The sequence below is a fragment of the Zosterops lateralis genome, assembly GCF_965231275.1.
Source record: "Zosterops lateralis genome assembly, chromosome: 5".
Classification (NCBI taxonomy): Eukaryota; Metazoa; Chordata; class Aves; order Passeriformes; family Zosteropidae; genus Zosterops; species Zosterops lateralis.
In genome coordinates this window covers 11974178-11992245 of record NC_139766.1, presented here as the reverse complement: position 1 = coordinate 11992245, position 18068 = coordinate 11974178, and the positions used below count along the sequence as shown (strand labels likewise).

At 42.8% G+C, this 18068-nt stretch overlaps 2 protein-coding genes across 6 annotated transcripts in view; both read left to right on the top strand.

The window, feature by feature from the left end:
- TBC1D14 (TBC1 domain family member 14) overlaps nucleotides 1–10105 on the top strand; it is a 62615-nt gene extending 52510 nt beyond the window's left edge. For all 4 annotated transcript variants that reach the window (XM_083860742.1, XM_083860743.1, XM_083860745.1 and 1 more), the window contains 2 exons: nucleotides 5288–5546; nucleotides 6806–10105. In XM_083860742.1, coding sequence (XP_083716868.1) covers nucleotides 5288–5546; nucleotides 6806–6871 — 325 coding nt within the window. In that variant the 3' untranslated portion in view covers nucleotides 6872–10105. The remainder of the gene's footprint in view (nucleotides 1–5287; nucleotides 5547–6805) is intronic.
- A 1717-nt stretch (nucleotides 10106–11822) lies between these two features.
- Nucleotides 11823–17342, top strand: TADA2B (transcriptional adaptor 2B). 2 transcript variants are annotated; one of them, XM_083861221.1, is made up of 3 exons: nucleotides 11823–12101; nucleotides 13324–15338; nucleotides 15371–17342. In XM_083861221.1, exons 1-2 carry the CDS (start codon nucleotides 11832–11834, stop codon nucleotides 14314–14316), a joined length of 1263 nt encoding a protein of 420 aa, XP_083717347.1. In that variant the 5' UTR covers nucleotides 11823–11831; the 3' UTR covers nucleotides 14317–15338; nucleotides 15371–17342. The 2 variants fall into 2 exon arrangements, with proteins under 2 accessions (XP_083717347.1, XP_083717346.1); XM_083861220.1 differs by having other exon boundaries at nucleotides 11830–11876.
- Nucleotides 17343–18068: the final 726 nt, after the last annotated feature.

The following is an 18068-nucleotide window of genomic DNA, read 5'->3' as shown; positions in this document are numbered from 1 at the left end:
GGTCAGAGCACCAAGGCTGGCAGAGTTCAAGAAGCTTTCAGACAATGCTCTCAGGCACTTGATGTGATTCTCGGGGTGGTTCCTGTGCAGGACCAGGAACTGGACTCAATAGTCTTTGTGGCTTCTTTCCAGGTCAGGGTATTCTGTAATACTCTGGATTACTAGTTGGATATAATGCTGTCATGAATAAGGTGATTGGTATGTAGGAGAAACTAAAATTGAGCATCCTTGTGGTACAGGCGTGTTAATATTATGCTGTTGCCTAACTTTACATTGTAAAGAAGAAATTCTGAGAAACAATACTAGAAATTAGATATTTAGAAAAAACCTGTTTTGACGGAAAGTTGAAGGTTTACACTCCCTTCATCAATTTTGCTTTGATAAAATACTCTTTATTGTATTTTCTTGAGTAAATATGATCAGTTGTTCTCTCTTAGTACATATATAGGGAAAAAAACCCCAATACAATACCAAACCAAAACAAAAATAAAAAATGATGGAGTGAAGTGAGTGAAGAACTGAAGTGATGAAGTCTGTGTTGAAGTATTACTGAAGTCTTCATGCTTACCAGATCCTACTTTTGTTACCTCTGTGGGTGTTGTTAAGAGCACTTGAAAGAGACTTCAGTGAGGAGTGACTGTGTATTGTGCTTCTCAAAGTCTTTGTATCAGTGAACTGACTAACATTTCTTGCTGACTACCTGCTTCCATATTCAAGCTGTTTATTTTAATTCCAAGGACAATTTGCTGTGTTCCTTCCCATCCCTAGAGAGTGAGAACACTGGTCCTGCACAGGAATGTAGGCTACTTGAGACAGACCAATACCGTATTAAACTTTTTTACACTTGAACTACACAGCTCATACCACTCTCTCCTCAATTTTCTTAGACAGTGCAGGTTGTATTTATGTAAAACATACGTATTTTACATACATATATATGTGAATGTATTTGTGTGTGTGTGTGCATACATACACGTGCTTTCTACTTCAAAATACTTAGATCCTGTAGGAAGCAGATTTAGATTTTTTTTTTTCTTTAAATTGCCATTAAGAGTGTGGCTGCAGTGTATTTAAAGTCAGGGAAGAACATGGTACAGCATTACTTTGAGTAGACAGACATGCTGGTTGTAGGTAAAAATCTCTGTGAAACAGCTTTGCTCTAACATTACTTTTATTTAAATTAGCATTTGTTCTGAGCTCCAAAGGGATGCCTGCTGCTATTCCAGTGGCTGGTATGGTTACTGTGCAGGCATGTCTGCAGTCAATCTCAGCTGGTGCCAGCCTCTGGGAGGCTCCAGTAGCCAGTGCTGCACAGACGAGTTGCTGGGAAACCTTCCTGCTCCTGCCACAATTAGAGTGGAGACAACTAGTCTGCTTTGTGCTTCTTCCTGTAACCCATGCTGCAGGGAACAGCAGTAAAATTGGTGTGCTTAAATCGTTTTTGAAGGGATGTGTTCCAAGAAAAAGAAATGCTGTAGGTGGGCCCAGCTGTGCAGGTTTTCTTGGAGCTGGTAGAGGACTTAGGGAGGAGACACCCCCCTGCCAGTTTAGTTCCACTGCTGCCTTCTATGATGAGAAAACTCCAAGGACTGAACAGTTTAATTAAAGGTACTCTGACATGATTATTGGAGGATACCTGCCACAAGTAAGGCATCTCATTTAAAAAGGACCCATGTGCTTTAAGCCTAAAATCCAACTGATAACTCTTGTCGAAAGAATTCAAAAACTATACAGGGTTTTACTTTTTTTGGTGCGCATAAACGGGATCAAGTGCGGAAAAAACACAAAGAGCAGTGTGCAGTCAGGTTCACTAAGAACAGAGGGGAAATAGTGTGTCTGAATAGCCCAGTTTTGGCCTCTCACTCTGTCAGCTGATGTTCTGCAGGCTCTTGTGAGCAGAGTAGAATGGTGATTTGCCAAGGACACATGCTATCTATTTATGGCCTGCTGCTGCTATACAAACACCTCTTTATCCCTACTCAGGAAAATGATTTTGACAATAATTATAGCTGAGGGCTGTGTTTGTACTGATGGATTGATCAGTGGTTCCTTAGTATTACATGGACTGTGATAGTGCTCTGTGAACACGAACTTTCTATTGACACCATGTGCTTGTTAGGATAAAAGTCCAAGCCACTTAGTGGGCACTTCCACTAACATATGTGTAAGTTTGCTTTCTGTTACTTTGAGAAAAGCATAGTCCATGCTCCCAAAAAATGCTCTCTTGCAGTCAGCATTTTATATTAAATAGTATTTACTTTTTTTCAAATAAGAAACTAAGTAAACACTTCTACTTTTTTTTTCGACTGTAATGATTTTAAAATTTAGACATGGGAAAGGAATGTGTAGTGCAAGAATACATAAGATCTGAGTTGCATCAGTGTTGTGTGTGAGTTGCCAGTCCAAAATCTGACCTACCTGTCTGCACTGCTCTTGCTAATATCTTATAAAGACTTTTTAATTAGAAAGAAAAGAGAAAAAAAGGAGAGGGGGAAAGAAAAAGCAAAGAAAAGAAGCATGGAGCTTATGATTATCATGGTAGCAGTGCTTTGCTTTCTTGATGACTTTATGGTCATATGCTTTTGCTGTGAGCAGCAAGTCAGCCAGGATTTCATGGTTCTACCTCAAAGTATACTTTCATCAGAAACAGGGCTAGGGAGGAGCAGGAGCATCTGGTGGTGCTTTTCTTCCTCTTCCAAACAGAAAGAGGCCAGGAGCCTGCACCTGCATTGCTCTGACACTGGACATCTCAATGTGCTGTGTTGTCTCATCTCCGACAGAGTGGATTGGAAGAGAGCTGCAGACAGAAATCACCCCGCAGTACAGCAACAGCAGGTCGTGCAAGGAGTGTGCCAGTGCTGCTGAAAGACACTGCTGGAACTGCCTCAGTCTGGCAGCTGCTTTATTACTCCAATAAATTCCAGCTGAGCTTCAGACCAGTAGCTCAGATGTCTAATAAAAAATGTTTTTCAGTAGGAAATGTTTGAAGGGATGAAATGCTATATTTGTTCTAAGCAGTGATTCCTACTGGCCTTTCATTGCTTATTCTAGGGGGCCCAGTCTCTGCTGTTAGGGGTTGATGCATCAATTCCATGCAGATATTAATGAAAGTTAATTGCCTTGTTAAGTTCCTGCAAATGGAACTTAACTTCCTTCCAAACTATGAAGAGCTCAATGACAAATACCTGACTTGATGTGACAGTTTTTTGGATGCGCGTAAATCCTTTCATACAAAAGAAGTGTTCTGATAAATTGTTCTTTCTTTTGACAGGTAATTTTCTGCATAGTTGGAGATTTAATACAAATGGGTTATTCGGGGGAGGTCTGAATCGTGGCAGAATAATGGCTTCTGTGAATAAAAACAGGTCCATAAAGTTGGCATTGTTACTTATCTTTAACCAGGACTTGTTTCTGGCTGGCCGTTTGCCTGCTACTTGGTGACCAGGAAAGGACTTAGTTGAATTGCTTCCTATTGCACTGTTCCTTTTAAATTGAAAACCTCTTGCTGTTTCCTCCCTCTCTCTCTCTCTGTGTGTGTGTATACAGACAAAAGTCCTAATTCTGCCATGTAGGTATTCTGTGGCAGTACAGTTTTATATGGTGTGTGACTGTACAAAAAGACTGAAAGAAAGAGTGTATAAAGTAAATGAAGTCTGCAGTGCCGGATTGGCCAGTAACCCAAAGAAAGAGTTTGTATCGTGCTCTTTTTACACATTCATGTATATGTGCTGAACAAGTGTGTGGTTTTTCCAAACCACACCTATACTTTTTATTAATTTATTTTTATAATTCTAACTTAGCTTTTTGGAAAACAGGATTGAAAGTTTTTCCATTTGTTTTAAGAAGATTGCAACGAGATGTAAAAGTAGGAAAACCAGTAAAATCCTAAGGATCATAAACCTGCAATTCACTTGTCACCTGAATTTGTGCAAACGTTAGTTTCATCAGGATGTTGATAAAATGAATATCTTTTCCCTTTTTTCTAAAGTGTGGTGATTCGCACAGAAGCCATATACTTAATGACACATCATTCAAATAAATTTTTATATAGTAAAAAGCAGATAATGCAGAAAACCTTTGATTATCAGACTTTGCTGTGAAAATACATTGGTTCATATTCTATACCTATATATGTGTGTGTATATATCTGTTCCATTTTATCATTTTTATGTGAATCCAGATTTCCCCAATAAAAAATTGGAGGAGACAGAGGGTAGTTTTAAATACATGAGAACTACTGTTCAATTCAGCATACTTGAAAAGGAGGTTTTGTTAAAAGCTGTGGGAAGGCTTGATTGAAATTTGATCCTTTGCTGACCTCTGCTGGGGAGAGAATTCTTTGCAGTTTTACAGCGATTTTTGTGCAGGGCATCTGTGGAAAAGTTATTTCTGAATTCTGAAGGAAAAGGCCACTGTAACTCTTTCCCCTTACATACTGTAAAATGATTCCAGGACACTTAATTCTTATTGCTTGCTGTTAGGTCATTGTTGGTAGCAATGCTCCTGCTCTGCTGTGCAGCGAGATGTTGGATAAAGGAGAGAGGAGGGAGCAACATTTGTTTCTGGCTGCAAGGCTGTCAGCATTTTGGTGAAGGAAATTTGCTCATGGTATTTTATGAGAATAGAGTTTTAGCAGCTCGGAGGAGGCTGTTGCTTCTGGTATTACCCCAAGAGAGAAAGCTCTTCGGGGATAACATCTGTACAGGCACACTGAGCCACTTATCACCACTATCTACACCTGCATACACCTGGACATCCTGCCTGGCCTGCTTCTCTCAACTCAAGGGACTTCAAGCTGATCCTTCCTCCAAAACTCATGCTATTATTCCTTATTATTATTGCCAGTCAATCAAGCCTGGAACACAAGAGTTAATTTTTCTCATCTCCTTTATCTGAACCACAAAATTCCCATTGCAGTTCGTCTTAAGGTTCCATCTTTTCAGTTTTTGCAGCTAAAACTAAAATTTTGCATCAATTCTCAGCTCTGAAGTGATGATTAAATAGGCCTTTGATTATAGCTGTGGTCATCACATGCCCGTTGTAAAACCATGCATATTGTTTCTTCTGTTATGATCCAAGAAAATCAAACTTAGAGGCCATGCCTTAATGGTTGTACAATTTTATATTGTTTCATGGATTGGTGTGCTGCAACTAACAGAAGAACTTCTGAAATATAAAAAGGAATATTCAATTACAAATATTTGAGATGTCTCAAACTTACTGATGTGTGTGTATTTCTGTGAGTATCCAAGACTTTTTGTCAAGAAAATTTTGTTCTGTCTTTCAGGATATTCACATTGTACAGCAAATCTTTGCCACTAGACTTGGCTTGTCGTGTCTGGGACGTGTTCTGCCGTGATGGAGAAGAGTTCTTATTCCGTACAGCACTGGGAATACTAAAACTTTTTGAGGATATTTTGACCAAAATGGACTTCATTCATATAGCTCAGTTTTTAACAAAGCTACCAGAGGACTTGCCTTCGGAAGAATTCTTCACATCCATTGCTGCCATTCAGATGCAAAGTAGAAACAAAAAATGGGCTCAGGTAAAGAGGGCGTCAGTCTTTGATAACTGATGATTTTACTGTACTCATGAAAATGGGGTTTGGCAACATCTGGAAGCGTGTTTTATCAGAGCTAGTGTTTGATTTTATGGGTAGCTAGGACTGTGTAGCTCACTCCATGCTTTTAGCATACATTGAGATGAGTGGATTCCCTCAGATTAATCTCTGGAAAGGGCGACCTTAGCCAACATTCAAAATTGAAATATTGAGTGAAATTTATGAAGTAAAAAGTCACACAACTTTGAAAATGTATTAATTACAAAGGCTGCTGACAATATTACAACTTGATACTTAAAAGCAGAAGTCCGCTCTTCGGGAGAAGATGACAGTTTGTCAGGACACACATCATACAGTCATTTTGATCTTCTTGAAGATCTCTACTCTGCCTGATTTTGGGCTCTGCAGAAGTGATTGTATCTCTGAATTTTTTATTAGGATATAGCATATGATTTCAGAAACTGTTTCATCGCTGAATTTCAACTAAATTCCAGCTTAAAGAAAAAAGATGTGTCATCTGAATGTGGAAATCATTAAGTGGCTGTAGCAGCCATTCATGTTGGAGAGCAGAAACTCCCTCTTTTTTTTTTCTTTGTTCAAAGCAATACAGCCTACTTTGTGAGTAATTCCATAGTAGAGGTCTGTCCATTTTATCCAATTGCTTTTTTGCAGAGAAAGTGAAAGGTGATTTTAGATGTGATGCTGTTAAACGTAGTGGTTGGGGCAATTCAGCTGCAGCTGGTGTTTCTGGTTCTTTCCTGGGGTAGCAGTGCCTGTAGTGCTAGGGATTGCCAGCTTCCTCTTGGAGATGAGGTTTTCTAACCTTCACAGCAGGAGTGGCTCCACAGGTTGTTCAGTTGTCTCACCTTCTTTGAAAATGTCATGTGTGCATGAGGATTGCATTCCAAATAAATTCCCAGCCTGCTGCTGCTTCCCTCGTGGGGAAGGAGAGATAGGGGTCCTCTTCTGCCAAGTACCCCAAATTACAAAATTCAAATTTAAATTAAAAAGTGTGTATTGGAGGGGAGATGGAGTTTAAACTTTGTAAAATCTGTTTCGATCCACCATGTCACAAGGACTTATGGGAGAGGTCTCTTGTCAATGGAGAGAGTCTCTAAATTTAATTACATTTGATAGTTAAAATAGTATTGCTCAGACATAATTGGAAGCTCTTTGGAATGAATTATTGAGTAATTTTTTTAAATCTAATGCTTTTCTTCTCTCTCATTTGTTGAAATGTCTAGATACTGGCTGCTCTGCAGAAAGATAACCGGGAAATGGAAAAAGGAAGTCCTTCACTCAAACGTTAATGTTGGGTTTGCCTCCAGTGACTCCCAGGAAAAGAGCTAAAGTGGCAAAAGTATTGATTACTGTTTGACATGTATGAGCCTGCAAATCAAAGTGTTAGTTCAGTTATATTTAGTAGTAGAATAGCCTTAAGGGGAAGAAAAATGAGGAGGAGGAGGAGTGGAAGAAAAAAGAAAGAAGAAAGGAAATTAGGGTATAAACCCCTTATAAATTAAACCTAGGCTTAGCCTTAAACTTTTAGTGGTATGAGCATATGCTGTGGAGAGCATTACACATTCTGTACTTCAGATGAGGGCAGTGAAACAAAACAGTATCAAGGGTTTGTGATTTTCTAAATTTTCTTCTTAGATGTTTTAAAAGACTGGACATTCAGCAATGGTTGGTTGCTTTGACAGCTATTCCCGTTTCATTCTTAGGCAGCATATATTTCCAATACCTGTGACAGTAGCTGGATCTGGATTTTAGATAACTGGTGCTGGAATTTTAAATGATCTAAGGACCATTTATTTAGAAATGCTTCTGATTTTATAGGCTGTGGGTCCCATTTAACCAAAGAAATCATGTAGACATAGAACTACATTCCTTTCTTTAATAAGAAAAAGTTAAGTAGAAAGTAAGCTTGGAAAAGAAGTCAGACTAGCAGTGCAAAACTAATTATTCTTCAAGATGCCTTGAGAATTTATTTTTCCAATCTAGATGCATATGGAGGAAATTCCATCTATCAGACTGGATTCCAAACTCACCAAGAGGGTTCTAGCACTAAGGTGGCATCATTTCCCAATTGTACTCTCTTTCCTCTCTTTAAAGCCAAGGTCACATACTACTAAATGCGTTTCCATGTGTCCCTCTCCTGGGGCACTGCTGTTTCAGGATGACCTTGCCTACCAGCTACTTACTCATGTGCCATGTGTCCAGTCATGGAGATAAAACTGGACTTAGCAGCTTAACTGAGAAATGGTGAAAAGCAATTTTGGTAACTCCTTTAAACCCTCTTTGCTCACTGGCAGAACTAAGGAGGAAAGGTGGTAGGGGAGCAGTTAATGTGTGCCAGGGTTGCTGCTGAAAAGGTTTTGTGGAATCTTCTGAAGCTGCTGCTGCTGCCACAGTGGGAAAGTTGTGTGGAGCTGATCCATAGAGTGACAAGTGAAAGAAGTTTATTGGGAATTGTGCCAGACACCATCAGGATAAGTACAAGCTGTCATTTCTGAGCATTCTATCAGACCTCTAATACATGAGAGTGAGTTACAGCGGCAACAAACTGCTGTTACATAAATCCCTCATATGTCTGAGATCATCCCTGCATTCAGGTGAATGTTGAAGGGCAAATCATGAGTGCCTCTGATTTACAAGAATGTTTATTGCATAGTGTACAGTGTAAAAGCCATTTTATACTAATGATGACCATTGAAAAGGGAAATGTAACTGAAGCAATATTTGTGTTAACTGTGAACAGGCGTTACTAAATCCTCCAGTTGTATGGTCAGCAGTTTCCCAGTGTTCTTCAGCTGGTTTATGCTGATTACTCTGGCATTGCCTGAATAAAAACAAGAAGAATAGTTGCACACTGCTCAACTCAACATAAAGACTGTGGGACATAATCAAAACACTGTCCTTTGGTACAGACGTTATTTCTATGAGGGATAATTTGATTGTAATATTAAGAAGAGTTAGAACAAGATTTCCTGGTGAAACTTTGAAAGATGTGTAATGCAAATGCAGCCTGCAAGTCTGATACCTCATTGACCTCTTCTCCTGTCCACTTTGTGTAGCTGAAGTAATGGATGTGTTTTTTTGTTGGTCATCTTAATTCCTCCACAAGGCATCACCTAGGTCATCACTTGAAAATAGACTTTTAAGATGTGATAGGAAACATGTTCATTCACTGAGAATTTGTACAGAATTTGTCCTCCTATGACTGGTACTTGTAGACTCCATTGCTTTGAAGTGCAATAGAAAGCAGGAAGGTCAGTAAGTGTTTTTTAATATTACTTTTTTCTATTACCACAACAAATCTGCCTTTCCATGAAGAATACGAGAGGCCTACCATCCAAAACATTTGCACTATGCTCTTAAACGGTTTATTGAACACAGATCACTTTTTCCTCAATACACATATTTAGGTGGTACTGTAACTGGCTTTGTGATTTAAGTCTTCATTGCAACTACATTTGTATTTTTTTTTAAAGCAAGTCTACAAGTGTGGCTCATTTGTCTGGTTAAAAATGCATTTTTTAGCTACTAGGTATCTTAGCAGCCATCACAGCCTGTTCTTTTTCTCTTCTCAATAAGATGTTGAATGTAACAGTGACAGTGGGCATAGTTGTGGGGAAAAGGCCTGCTGCAACACTTGTGCACTGTTTGTTACTTGCAAATGTAACTACTTTGTTTTGTGATTTGATCTGTTCTTAGAAGTTGTATATATTTTCTAAATGATTTCTTTGTGTATATAAGGTATGTTCTTTAATGAAGAAACAGCAATGCAATAAGGAGCTTTGCACAGTTTGTTTTCAAACAAAATACATGTGAAAAAAATTCACCTGCCTAAACATGCAATTATTTCAACTTCTCAATAACTTGATTTGAAGGTAATGCTTGAATTTTGATAAAAACACAGCTGAGTAGTAATGGCATAGAATTTCTTGCCACTGAGCTTTTCAAGTTTCTTGCAGTATACCAAATCTCTTAATTAGCTAGAACAGAAATCTTTAAGAAATTCAGGGAATTGCATAAAAAAATTTGACAATTTTATTGTTCAGGTACTTCAAGGTATCTGTAACAAGATGCATGAGATTTTCTTTCTTGAAGCAAATGTCCCCATTGAGCAAACTTTCTTTACTTCATGGGTTTAAAGAAACTGCTGCAATACATGAAAAGTACCACTGTACATGCAGCAGATCAGAGAAACAGAAAACTCCAACCAGCTTTGGGATTCTTTACAATCTGCACTTTATAATAAAGCAGTTTTGCAACTTCAGTCTGCAGTCAATCATTATTGTTATTTCATTTAGTAAACAATTTCATTTGGGGAAAAAAGGTACCTTGTAACAGCCTATTTTTGAATGTTTTAAACCAAGAATGATATATAGAGAAGTGTTGGTACATCTCTCGTACATCATGTTTAAATTGGGTTATGTAGTTACCACGTTTGTTTTGTTTAGATATGTGTACCAAACTGGAACTTTTTTCAACTGTAAATAGATGGTTTTGTTAAATAAAGTCATGTAAAGTTATCCTAATTGACTGTTGTCAGTGTAATTCAGATACTAAAATTCCAGTACTAGTTTTTATTCTTCACAGGGGCCTGTAGGAGATTTTGTCTGTTCAAAAAGAGGACTTTGGGCCATTTGTGAATTGAAGGTAGAGGACTTTTTGCTGATGTTTTCCAAGTTCTCATGTTAAAATACCTGTTAAATTCCCTGAGACATTTAGGTCTGATACTTGCTGTGCCTGTGGTTTTATCCCTTTTTCATATGTCATTCTCTGGACTAGGCCTGAGGTCTGATAATTGTATTATGAAAAACAGTTGTAAATGTATTTTTGTGACATGCACAGAACTCAGGAATTCTTAAATACTTTATCGTGGCTTTGTTTGAAAAGAAGAAATCTTCGTATATTGCAAGTTTCATAATCACAAAGCATTTTTGTGCTCAAGGCAGTATTGTTTTTCTTCTGACATGGGCATAACTTCAGGCCTTAAAGTGGAGAAGCTTCCTGTTGCTAAAGTGAAGAGAGGTTGAAGGACCAAATAAAAGAGGGGAGAGAAGGCAGGACCTGGGCAAAGCCATGGTTCTGGTTTATCCAGAACCTACTCTTCCTTGTGCTGAAGTGTCTCCTGATGTGCAGAATTAGAATGTGAAATCAGATTTGTTCTCTCTAACACTGATTTGATACTGAAAGAGATTTATATTGTATCTCTACAGGAGTTGCACACATTTGTTCAAAACTAGATTTTACTCCTCTTTACTTGTTTTCCCAAATAATAATGCCAAGTTCCTTCAGCCACGCTCAGCAAGGAAGGAGGAATTTGTTTTCTGGCCTTCTATAATCTGAATTCCCCGACAAGCAGGGGTCAGCCCAGCACAGTGACATTTCTGCATTTCCAGCTGCCGCCTCAGCAGCTCTGCAGTATCCACCTTTCCTCAGAGTCCTGCGGTGCTATCTCAGTTCCGAGCGCCCCACGTTTCTGCTGCAGTTCCCGGTTCTGTTGCAGTTCCCTCTGGCCGGCTGCGTGTTGTCAGGATCTCACTCTCCTCTGACTCCGTTCGCCGCCCGTCAGTTCAGCCTTAGTGCCTTGGTTTTTCCATAAAGTGGCTGAGAATATGGGCTGCTTTCAGTACCTTCTTTTTGACCTTCAGGATCTCATCACAGATGGTCGAGCTCTTTTTTCTCGTGCCCACAGTCCATAGAGTTATCCCTTATCCATAGAGTTATCCCTTATCCATAGCGTTAGCCGTAGAGTTGACCAGTTCTCTCTACAGAGAACAGTCAAGCTGGTTGCAAGCGTTTGGATTTCACGCCTCAGCCTGGATGTTTTCTGCGTGGCCGGGAGGAGCAGAGCACAAAGCAGAATCGCTCTATTTCTTTACTCCCCCCTGCCCGGGCAGAGGTGTTTCCGTTCGGAGTGTCAGGGCCCTCAGTGCCGAGGCTCCTCCCCGGCCCCGCCCCGCTTCCCCCGTTGCCAGGCACCCGCCCGGCCCCGCCCCCTGCCCGTGGGAGGCCCCGCCCCTTGGGGGCGGCTCTTGCGCGGCGGCTCCGCTCGGAGCGGCCCTTCCCATTGGCCGCGGGAAGGGCAGACGGGTCCGGCTCTGCCAATCGGAGCCGTCCCCTCGCGCCGGCACCCCCCGCGCCCGCCGGCCCCAGTCCCATTGGCCGGTGCTCGCCGAGGCCCCGCCCCCCGAGCGCGCTGCCATTGGCGGGGCGGGCGGCGGGGGCGCGGCCGCGCGCGCGCGCGGGCGGGGTAAGATGGCGGAACTGGGGAAGAAGTACTGCGTGTACTGCCTGGCCGAGGTGAGCCCGCTGCGCTTCCGCTGCACCGAGTGCGCCGACATCGAGCTCTGCCCCGAGTGCTTCTCGGCGGGCGCCGAGATCGGCCCGCACCGCCGATGGCACGGCTACCAGCTGGTGGACGGCGGCCGCTTCACCCTCTGGGGCGCCGAGGCCGAGGGCGGCTGGAGCAGCCGCGAGGAGCAGCTGCTGCTGGACGCCATCGAGCAGTTCGGCTTCGGCAACTGGGTAAGGGCGGAGGGGCGAGGGGCGGGAGCGATCCTCCTCCTGGGACAGCGGCCCGACGGCAGCCCCGGGGGCGCGCCCCGCGCTGCCCACCCCGCGCTGCCCCGTCCCTCCGGGCGGGTCCCGGGGCTGCACCGGCACCTCGGGCCTGCCGCTGCTCCAGGTCCTGGGTTTGCCTCCCGACAGCCCGTCGGGTCACGGATCTCAGAGCTGCCTCTTACCCGTGCTCGGCCTTTCCTTCAGCATGTCCCGGCTGCGGGCTGGCTGCTCCCTTCGGTGTCACTGCACAGCCAGACTCGGCTTTAAAAACCAGCAGTGTCATTTCACAGTCACAGAATGGGTCAGGTTGGAAAGGACTGCAGTGGGTCATCCCAGAGCACATGGCACAGCATTGAATCCAGACGGTTCTTGACCGTTTCCAGGGAGGGAGACTCCACAGCCTGTCCCAGGGCTCAGTCACCTGCACAGTGAAATCCTTCCTCATGTACATGTGGGACTTCCTGTGCATCAGTTTCTGCGTGTTGCCTCTTGTCCTATTGCTTGGCACACAGAGCAGAGCCTGGCCCCATCCTCTGACACCTCCCGTCAGATACTGATGGGCAGTGGTGATGTCCCCTCTCAGCTGTCCCTTCTTGAGGCTGAACAGCCTGTCCTTGTAAGAGACACAGTTCATTCCCTCAGTCATTCTCATTGCCCTCCACTGGATCTTTGATTAATTTTTGATTGATTTGATTTCTTGTTACTTATGTTTTGCTTCATTAAATATAAAGATTTTTTTCAAAATCCTAAAGTATACAATCATTGCAGCTTGCTTAGTTCTTAAATAACTAGAAAAGAATAAATACAGTGAACACTTTTTGTTTATTTCCATGTTTCTCCTCAGTTAATGTGATATAAAGAAGCAAAACCCAAGCTGTACAGTGCTAATGGTGTTGGCTTGGGACTTGGAAAGCTTCCTGGTCATGGTGATCTGGCCTTGTGGGAGTGCCATGGGAGCTCAGGAGTCACCATGTGGTGCTGTTTTCGTGGCTGACCTGCTTCTGTGCACTGTAAAAACACAGAGCCGAAATCACAGATCTGACAGACATACGGCCACTATTGCTAGGGAAGTTCAGGTACTGGGAGTTGGCTTTTGAGGGGCAAGGAGAAAGTCGTGCTCTTTCCTGAGTGCTCATTATGGCCGAGACGTAATGGGAATCATCCCTCCTCCTTTTTTCCCATTTAGGAGGACATGGCTGCTCACGTGGGAGCATCCCGAACACCTCAGGAGGTGATGGAACACTACGTGAGCATGTATATCCACGGCAACCTGGGCAAGGCCTGCATCCCTGACACCATTCCCAACAGGGTAACGGACCACACGTGTCCCAGCGGGGGCCCGCTGTCCCCCAGCCTGACGACGCCGCTGCCACCGCTGGACATCTCAGTGGCCGAGCAGCAGCAGCTGGGGTACATGCCCCTCCGCGACGACTACGAGATCGAGTACGACCAGGACGCCGAGACGCTCATCAGCGGCCTCTCGGTCAACTACGACGACGACGATGTGGAGATTGAGCTGAAAAGGGCTCACGTGGACATGTACGTGAGGAAACTCAAGGAGAGGCAGCGGCGCAAGAACATTGCGCGGGACTATAACTTGGTGCCCGCCTTCCTTGGGAAGGATAAAAAAGACAAGGAGAAGGCTCCCAAACGAAAGATCACAAAAGAAGAGAAGGAGCTGAGGCTGAAACTGAGGCCTTTGTACCAGTTCATGTCTTGTAAGGAGTTTGAAGACTTCTTTGAGAACATGCACAAGGAGAGGATACTTCGAGCGAAGATCCGGGAGCTGCAGCGGTATCGGCGAAACGGGATCACCAAAATGGAGGAGTCGGCAGAGTATGAGGCAGCCAGGCACAAACGGGAAAAGAGGAAGGAGAACAAGAACATAGCTAGTTCAAAGAGAGGGAAGGAAGAGGGTAAAGAAGGTGAATTTGCTGCCATTGAAAACCTGCCTGGCTTTGAACTCTTATCGGACAGGGAAAAGGTGCTCTGCAGCTCTCTGAACTTGAGTCCTGCACGTTACGTGACTGTAAAAACTATCATCATTAAAGACCATCTCCAAAAAAGACAAGGGATTCCTTCAAAGAGTCGCCTTCCCAGTTACTTAGATAAGGTACTGAAGAAAAGGATTTTAAACTTTCTGACAGAAAGTGGTTGGATATCCAGGGATGCTTCATGAAATTCAGCTGATCTGAAAAAACACAGCAGAGGCCCATACAGCCTCAAGGACTCCGTTATTTTTTCCTTCCCTCCCCAAAGATACAGAAACCATGTTGCTTAAAAACACAAAAGAGCAAATACATAAACCCCCACAGTCATCATGATCCATGGTGGTTCAAATAGACTTTTGCTTTGGATCATGGAAAATACTTGTGAAACTTCTACATTGGATTTCACTGCTTTTGGTACATGATTAGAACAGATTTTTTCATGTGAACTTACTCAAGTCCGGTAGTCCCAGAGTAGTTGCTTTAGTCCGTACTATTGGATAAACAAATACCAGTGTAATCCTTGCGTTTCTTTGAAGGTAGGAGATAGTTTCATTTGCTGGAAACTTTCTTCACCCTTTGTTTTGTTTTTCTTTTTTGGCATAATGCTGGCAGCAAAGTGAGGCTTACAAAAGTCCTGTGCTCAGGAGCAGGTGAGCAGGGACTTTAGTGACCATTGCTGAGCTTTCGGAACATTGTCCTTAGTAACTACAGCCGAGGCGTGGGAACACCGGGATGAGAGTTCCTGTCGAGAGTACAGCAGGAGGGAGCCGTGGCAGGGAGTGGAAGGAAGGAAGGAAGGAAATGTGGTAGGTGAGATGCCTCCAGGGACTTGTGCTGTGGAGGGGGGTTCTTGAAGAGCTCCCATCTGATCCAGGCATTGCTTTGACCTGAGTTTCCTGAAACAGACCCCTCTGAAGCTTTGACGTTTCCTGCTTGGTACTGGAGTGTCAGGAATCCCCAGCAGCTGTGGTGCTTTGCTCCAGAGGAGGGGTCAGCTACAGAGAGGTACCTGATTTGGGCCAGAAATGAGGTTTGGGAGAATAGGCAGTGAGGTGTTCGGCAGAAGTTGAGAGCCTCAGGCAGCAAAATCACTGTTTTTCCTTGTTGGGGGAGCCTGCTCCTCCTTCTTTGGGATCTTAACTGCTGAACTCATACAGGCTGAGGAGGTGTAGCTGCCTCCTGAATTTTACTGGGAAGTCAGGGAAAGGGAGTAAGATTCTCAAATGGGGCGTGATCGCTGAGATTGGTCTTTTAAAACAAAAATAACAATTGATGCAGATTTGGTCAGAATGCACAAAGTGTTCCTAAATTTGGAATGCTTAATCCAGGCACTGTAGGGTTCTAATTGCACATACCTTGAAATGTACCGGTCCAGGCACAGTGAATCTGAATTTACTGACAGGCAGAGAGACAGTGCACCTTGGGAGGGATCTCCTGCACTTCTGACAGCTGCAGCCTGGAGTGCTGCTGGAGCCGGCCACCAGCAGGAAACACAAATGCCAGACCCACAGTACCATCCTAGTAAAATCTATTGATTAAAGGAAAGATGCCAAAGGAGGATTAGAAAACTATTTTTATGCCCACTTCATCCTTCAGTTCCCATGCTGGTATTTAATGAAATGATTAAAAAATGGTGGTTGCCATGTGGAAGATGACAGAGTTACCTGTGCCTAAGCCTCTCTGCTGGTGTGGTCTGGAGCAGGAAGCTGTGACTGGAGGCAGGCTGGGCAGGTCTTTTAGAGTGCAAGTGTACCAAAATTTGGAACTTGACTGGCTTTACTATGAGTGCAAGATCTGGAAATGTCATCTTGCTTTGATGCTTTGGGCTGTAGTCAGTGAGGATACCACAAAATCTTAAAACAGTATTAATTCTGCAGTTTGGCAGAGGTATTCTGATCAGAGCTGGGTTTCATTTAATATATCCAGCATTACCAAACTAGTGTTACCAGTGAGTTTAGAATGAAAGGGGTACAATTACAAAGCCAGCATTTCTAAGGAAAAAAACCCAAAACTCTAGTGCCTTTTTCTTTTGAGCTTATGATGTTATGTCCTTTCAAAAAGGTAAGGGCTATGTTCTCTGGGATGTAATACTTTGTTTGGCTTATCTGTAAGTGGTTTGTTGTGGCATACTCGAGACAAAACTGTCTCTTCTTGGCAGCAGTAGAGCTAACTGCAATGTGCTGAGTAGCTTTAATAACCACTTCTACCCTATATGCATGTACAAGCAGCACACAAGTTCATAAGGTATAAACCCTTGGTTATTTTCTCTGTCCTATCCCTGTGGGAAGGAAGCTCAGTCTTTCTTTTCAGCATTCTAGTTTTGCAATTTGGTTCTTCATGTAACTTGTTACCTAACTGCCATAACATGCTGTTATGAAGCCTCAATTCTGCATGTGGTTGGGAGTTTAAAAGAATTGTTTTGGTTTGGTTTCTTTTGGGTTTTTTTTCCCTCAGATCTGATTTTCATATTTCTACACTGTTTTGGCATATCTACGTTAAACTGAAGCAATAGCGTAAAGCCCATCTGAACAATAACAGGAAAAAATCTAGGCACCAATGAGTCATTTAAATGTTGAAGTGAATTCTGCATTTACACTTTGTAGCTTCTTAATTCCTCAACCCCTCCAAAATGTTTCTTTGGTGCTAGATGTAACTTATTGAACATCAAAATGAATGTAAAATAAAGTATTTTTAATGTATGCAATATGGATATCAATATTTATTTTGTACTTGCAAGTTAACTCAAGGTGGTGAATGTTTGCTTTAGCAAATACTAGTCCCTTGGAAAGGGCTTCCCTAGAAGCAATGTCTCATTGTCAGCTATGCTTTTAATTTTAAAGGTGACTTGCACTAGAGGATGCTGCTGTTCCATATTTCACATGGAACTGATTTAGTCTAAGCATTCCTTTGTTATGAGCTGCTGGTTTTCTGTTTGATTGCTTATAAGTTGAGATGCAGTTAATCCAGCAATTTACTACAGCTATGCTGCTTCTCTTCTGTGGTGAAGGGGCTGAGATGGCAAAGAGCTCTTTCAGCTTGTATTTTGTGTTGATCTGGAAGTACTGTACAAATAACCCAGCCTTCATGTTGCTAATGCAAGGTGTTTTATATGCTTAATGCTCTTGACTTTTCAAATTAAAGTTATTACTAATGATAGTATCTGTCTTAACAGCATTGATGTAAGCCTATGAAAAAGCAACACTCTCTGAACTGTTCCAAACCCTGATCCTGTGCTCTGGGTGGGGCTGTGCTGTGTGTCCCATCCCAGTGCTGTTGGAGGGAGCCTCCACCTCAGTCCGTGTGCACTGCCCAGTGCTGGGCTGGGATGCTGCTGAGTGTTCTGGCTACAGCCCCTCCTGCCCCGTTCATGGCAGGCCCAGCACACAGTGAGAACAGTGTTTGTGGGTTTGCACCAGTCTGTGACCATGACCTGCCCTGGAAATCACCCCAGCTGAGCACTCTGCCATTATTCTCTCATGCAGCCTCTGCATTCGATCCCTTTGCAGCTGGAACTGGCTTCATGAGCCTTCTGGTTTACTCTTCTCACAAAATGTTTTTGTGTGTGCTCCAGTCACTCCTAAGTGATGACACATTAAAGACTGTGAAGCAAGATACCCCATGAGCATGTTCAGCTCATCAGCTTCTTTCTTCCTTAAAGGGAATGTTGCATTCATCTGAAGTTTACATTTGTAGCTGTGCCAGACACACGAACGCCTCTGCTGAAATCACACAAAGCCTAACTGATGTTGTGCACACAGCTTTTTACTAGATTTTTTCATTGTGTATTGGTAAATAAACTTACATGAAAGTTTCTTTCCATGATTGCTTTAACAGTAACATTGTTTGGGCAATGAGGAAAATGGCTTAAGTCTTTGCAATAACAAGTAGAGATGGAGTGTAGCTAAATGTGATGGGTGGAAATGTAGTTTTGGAGATAGCT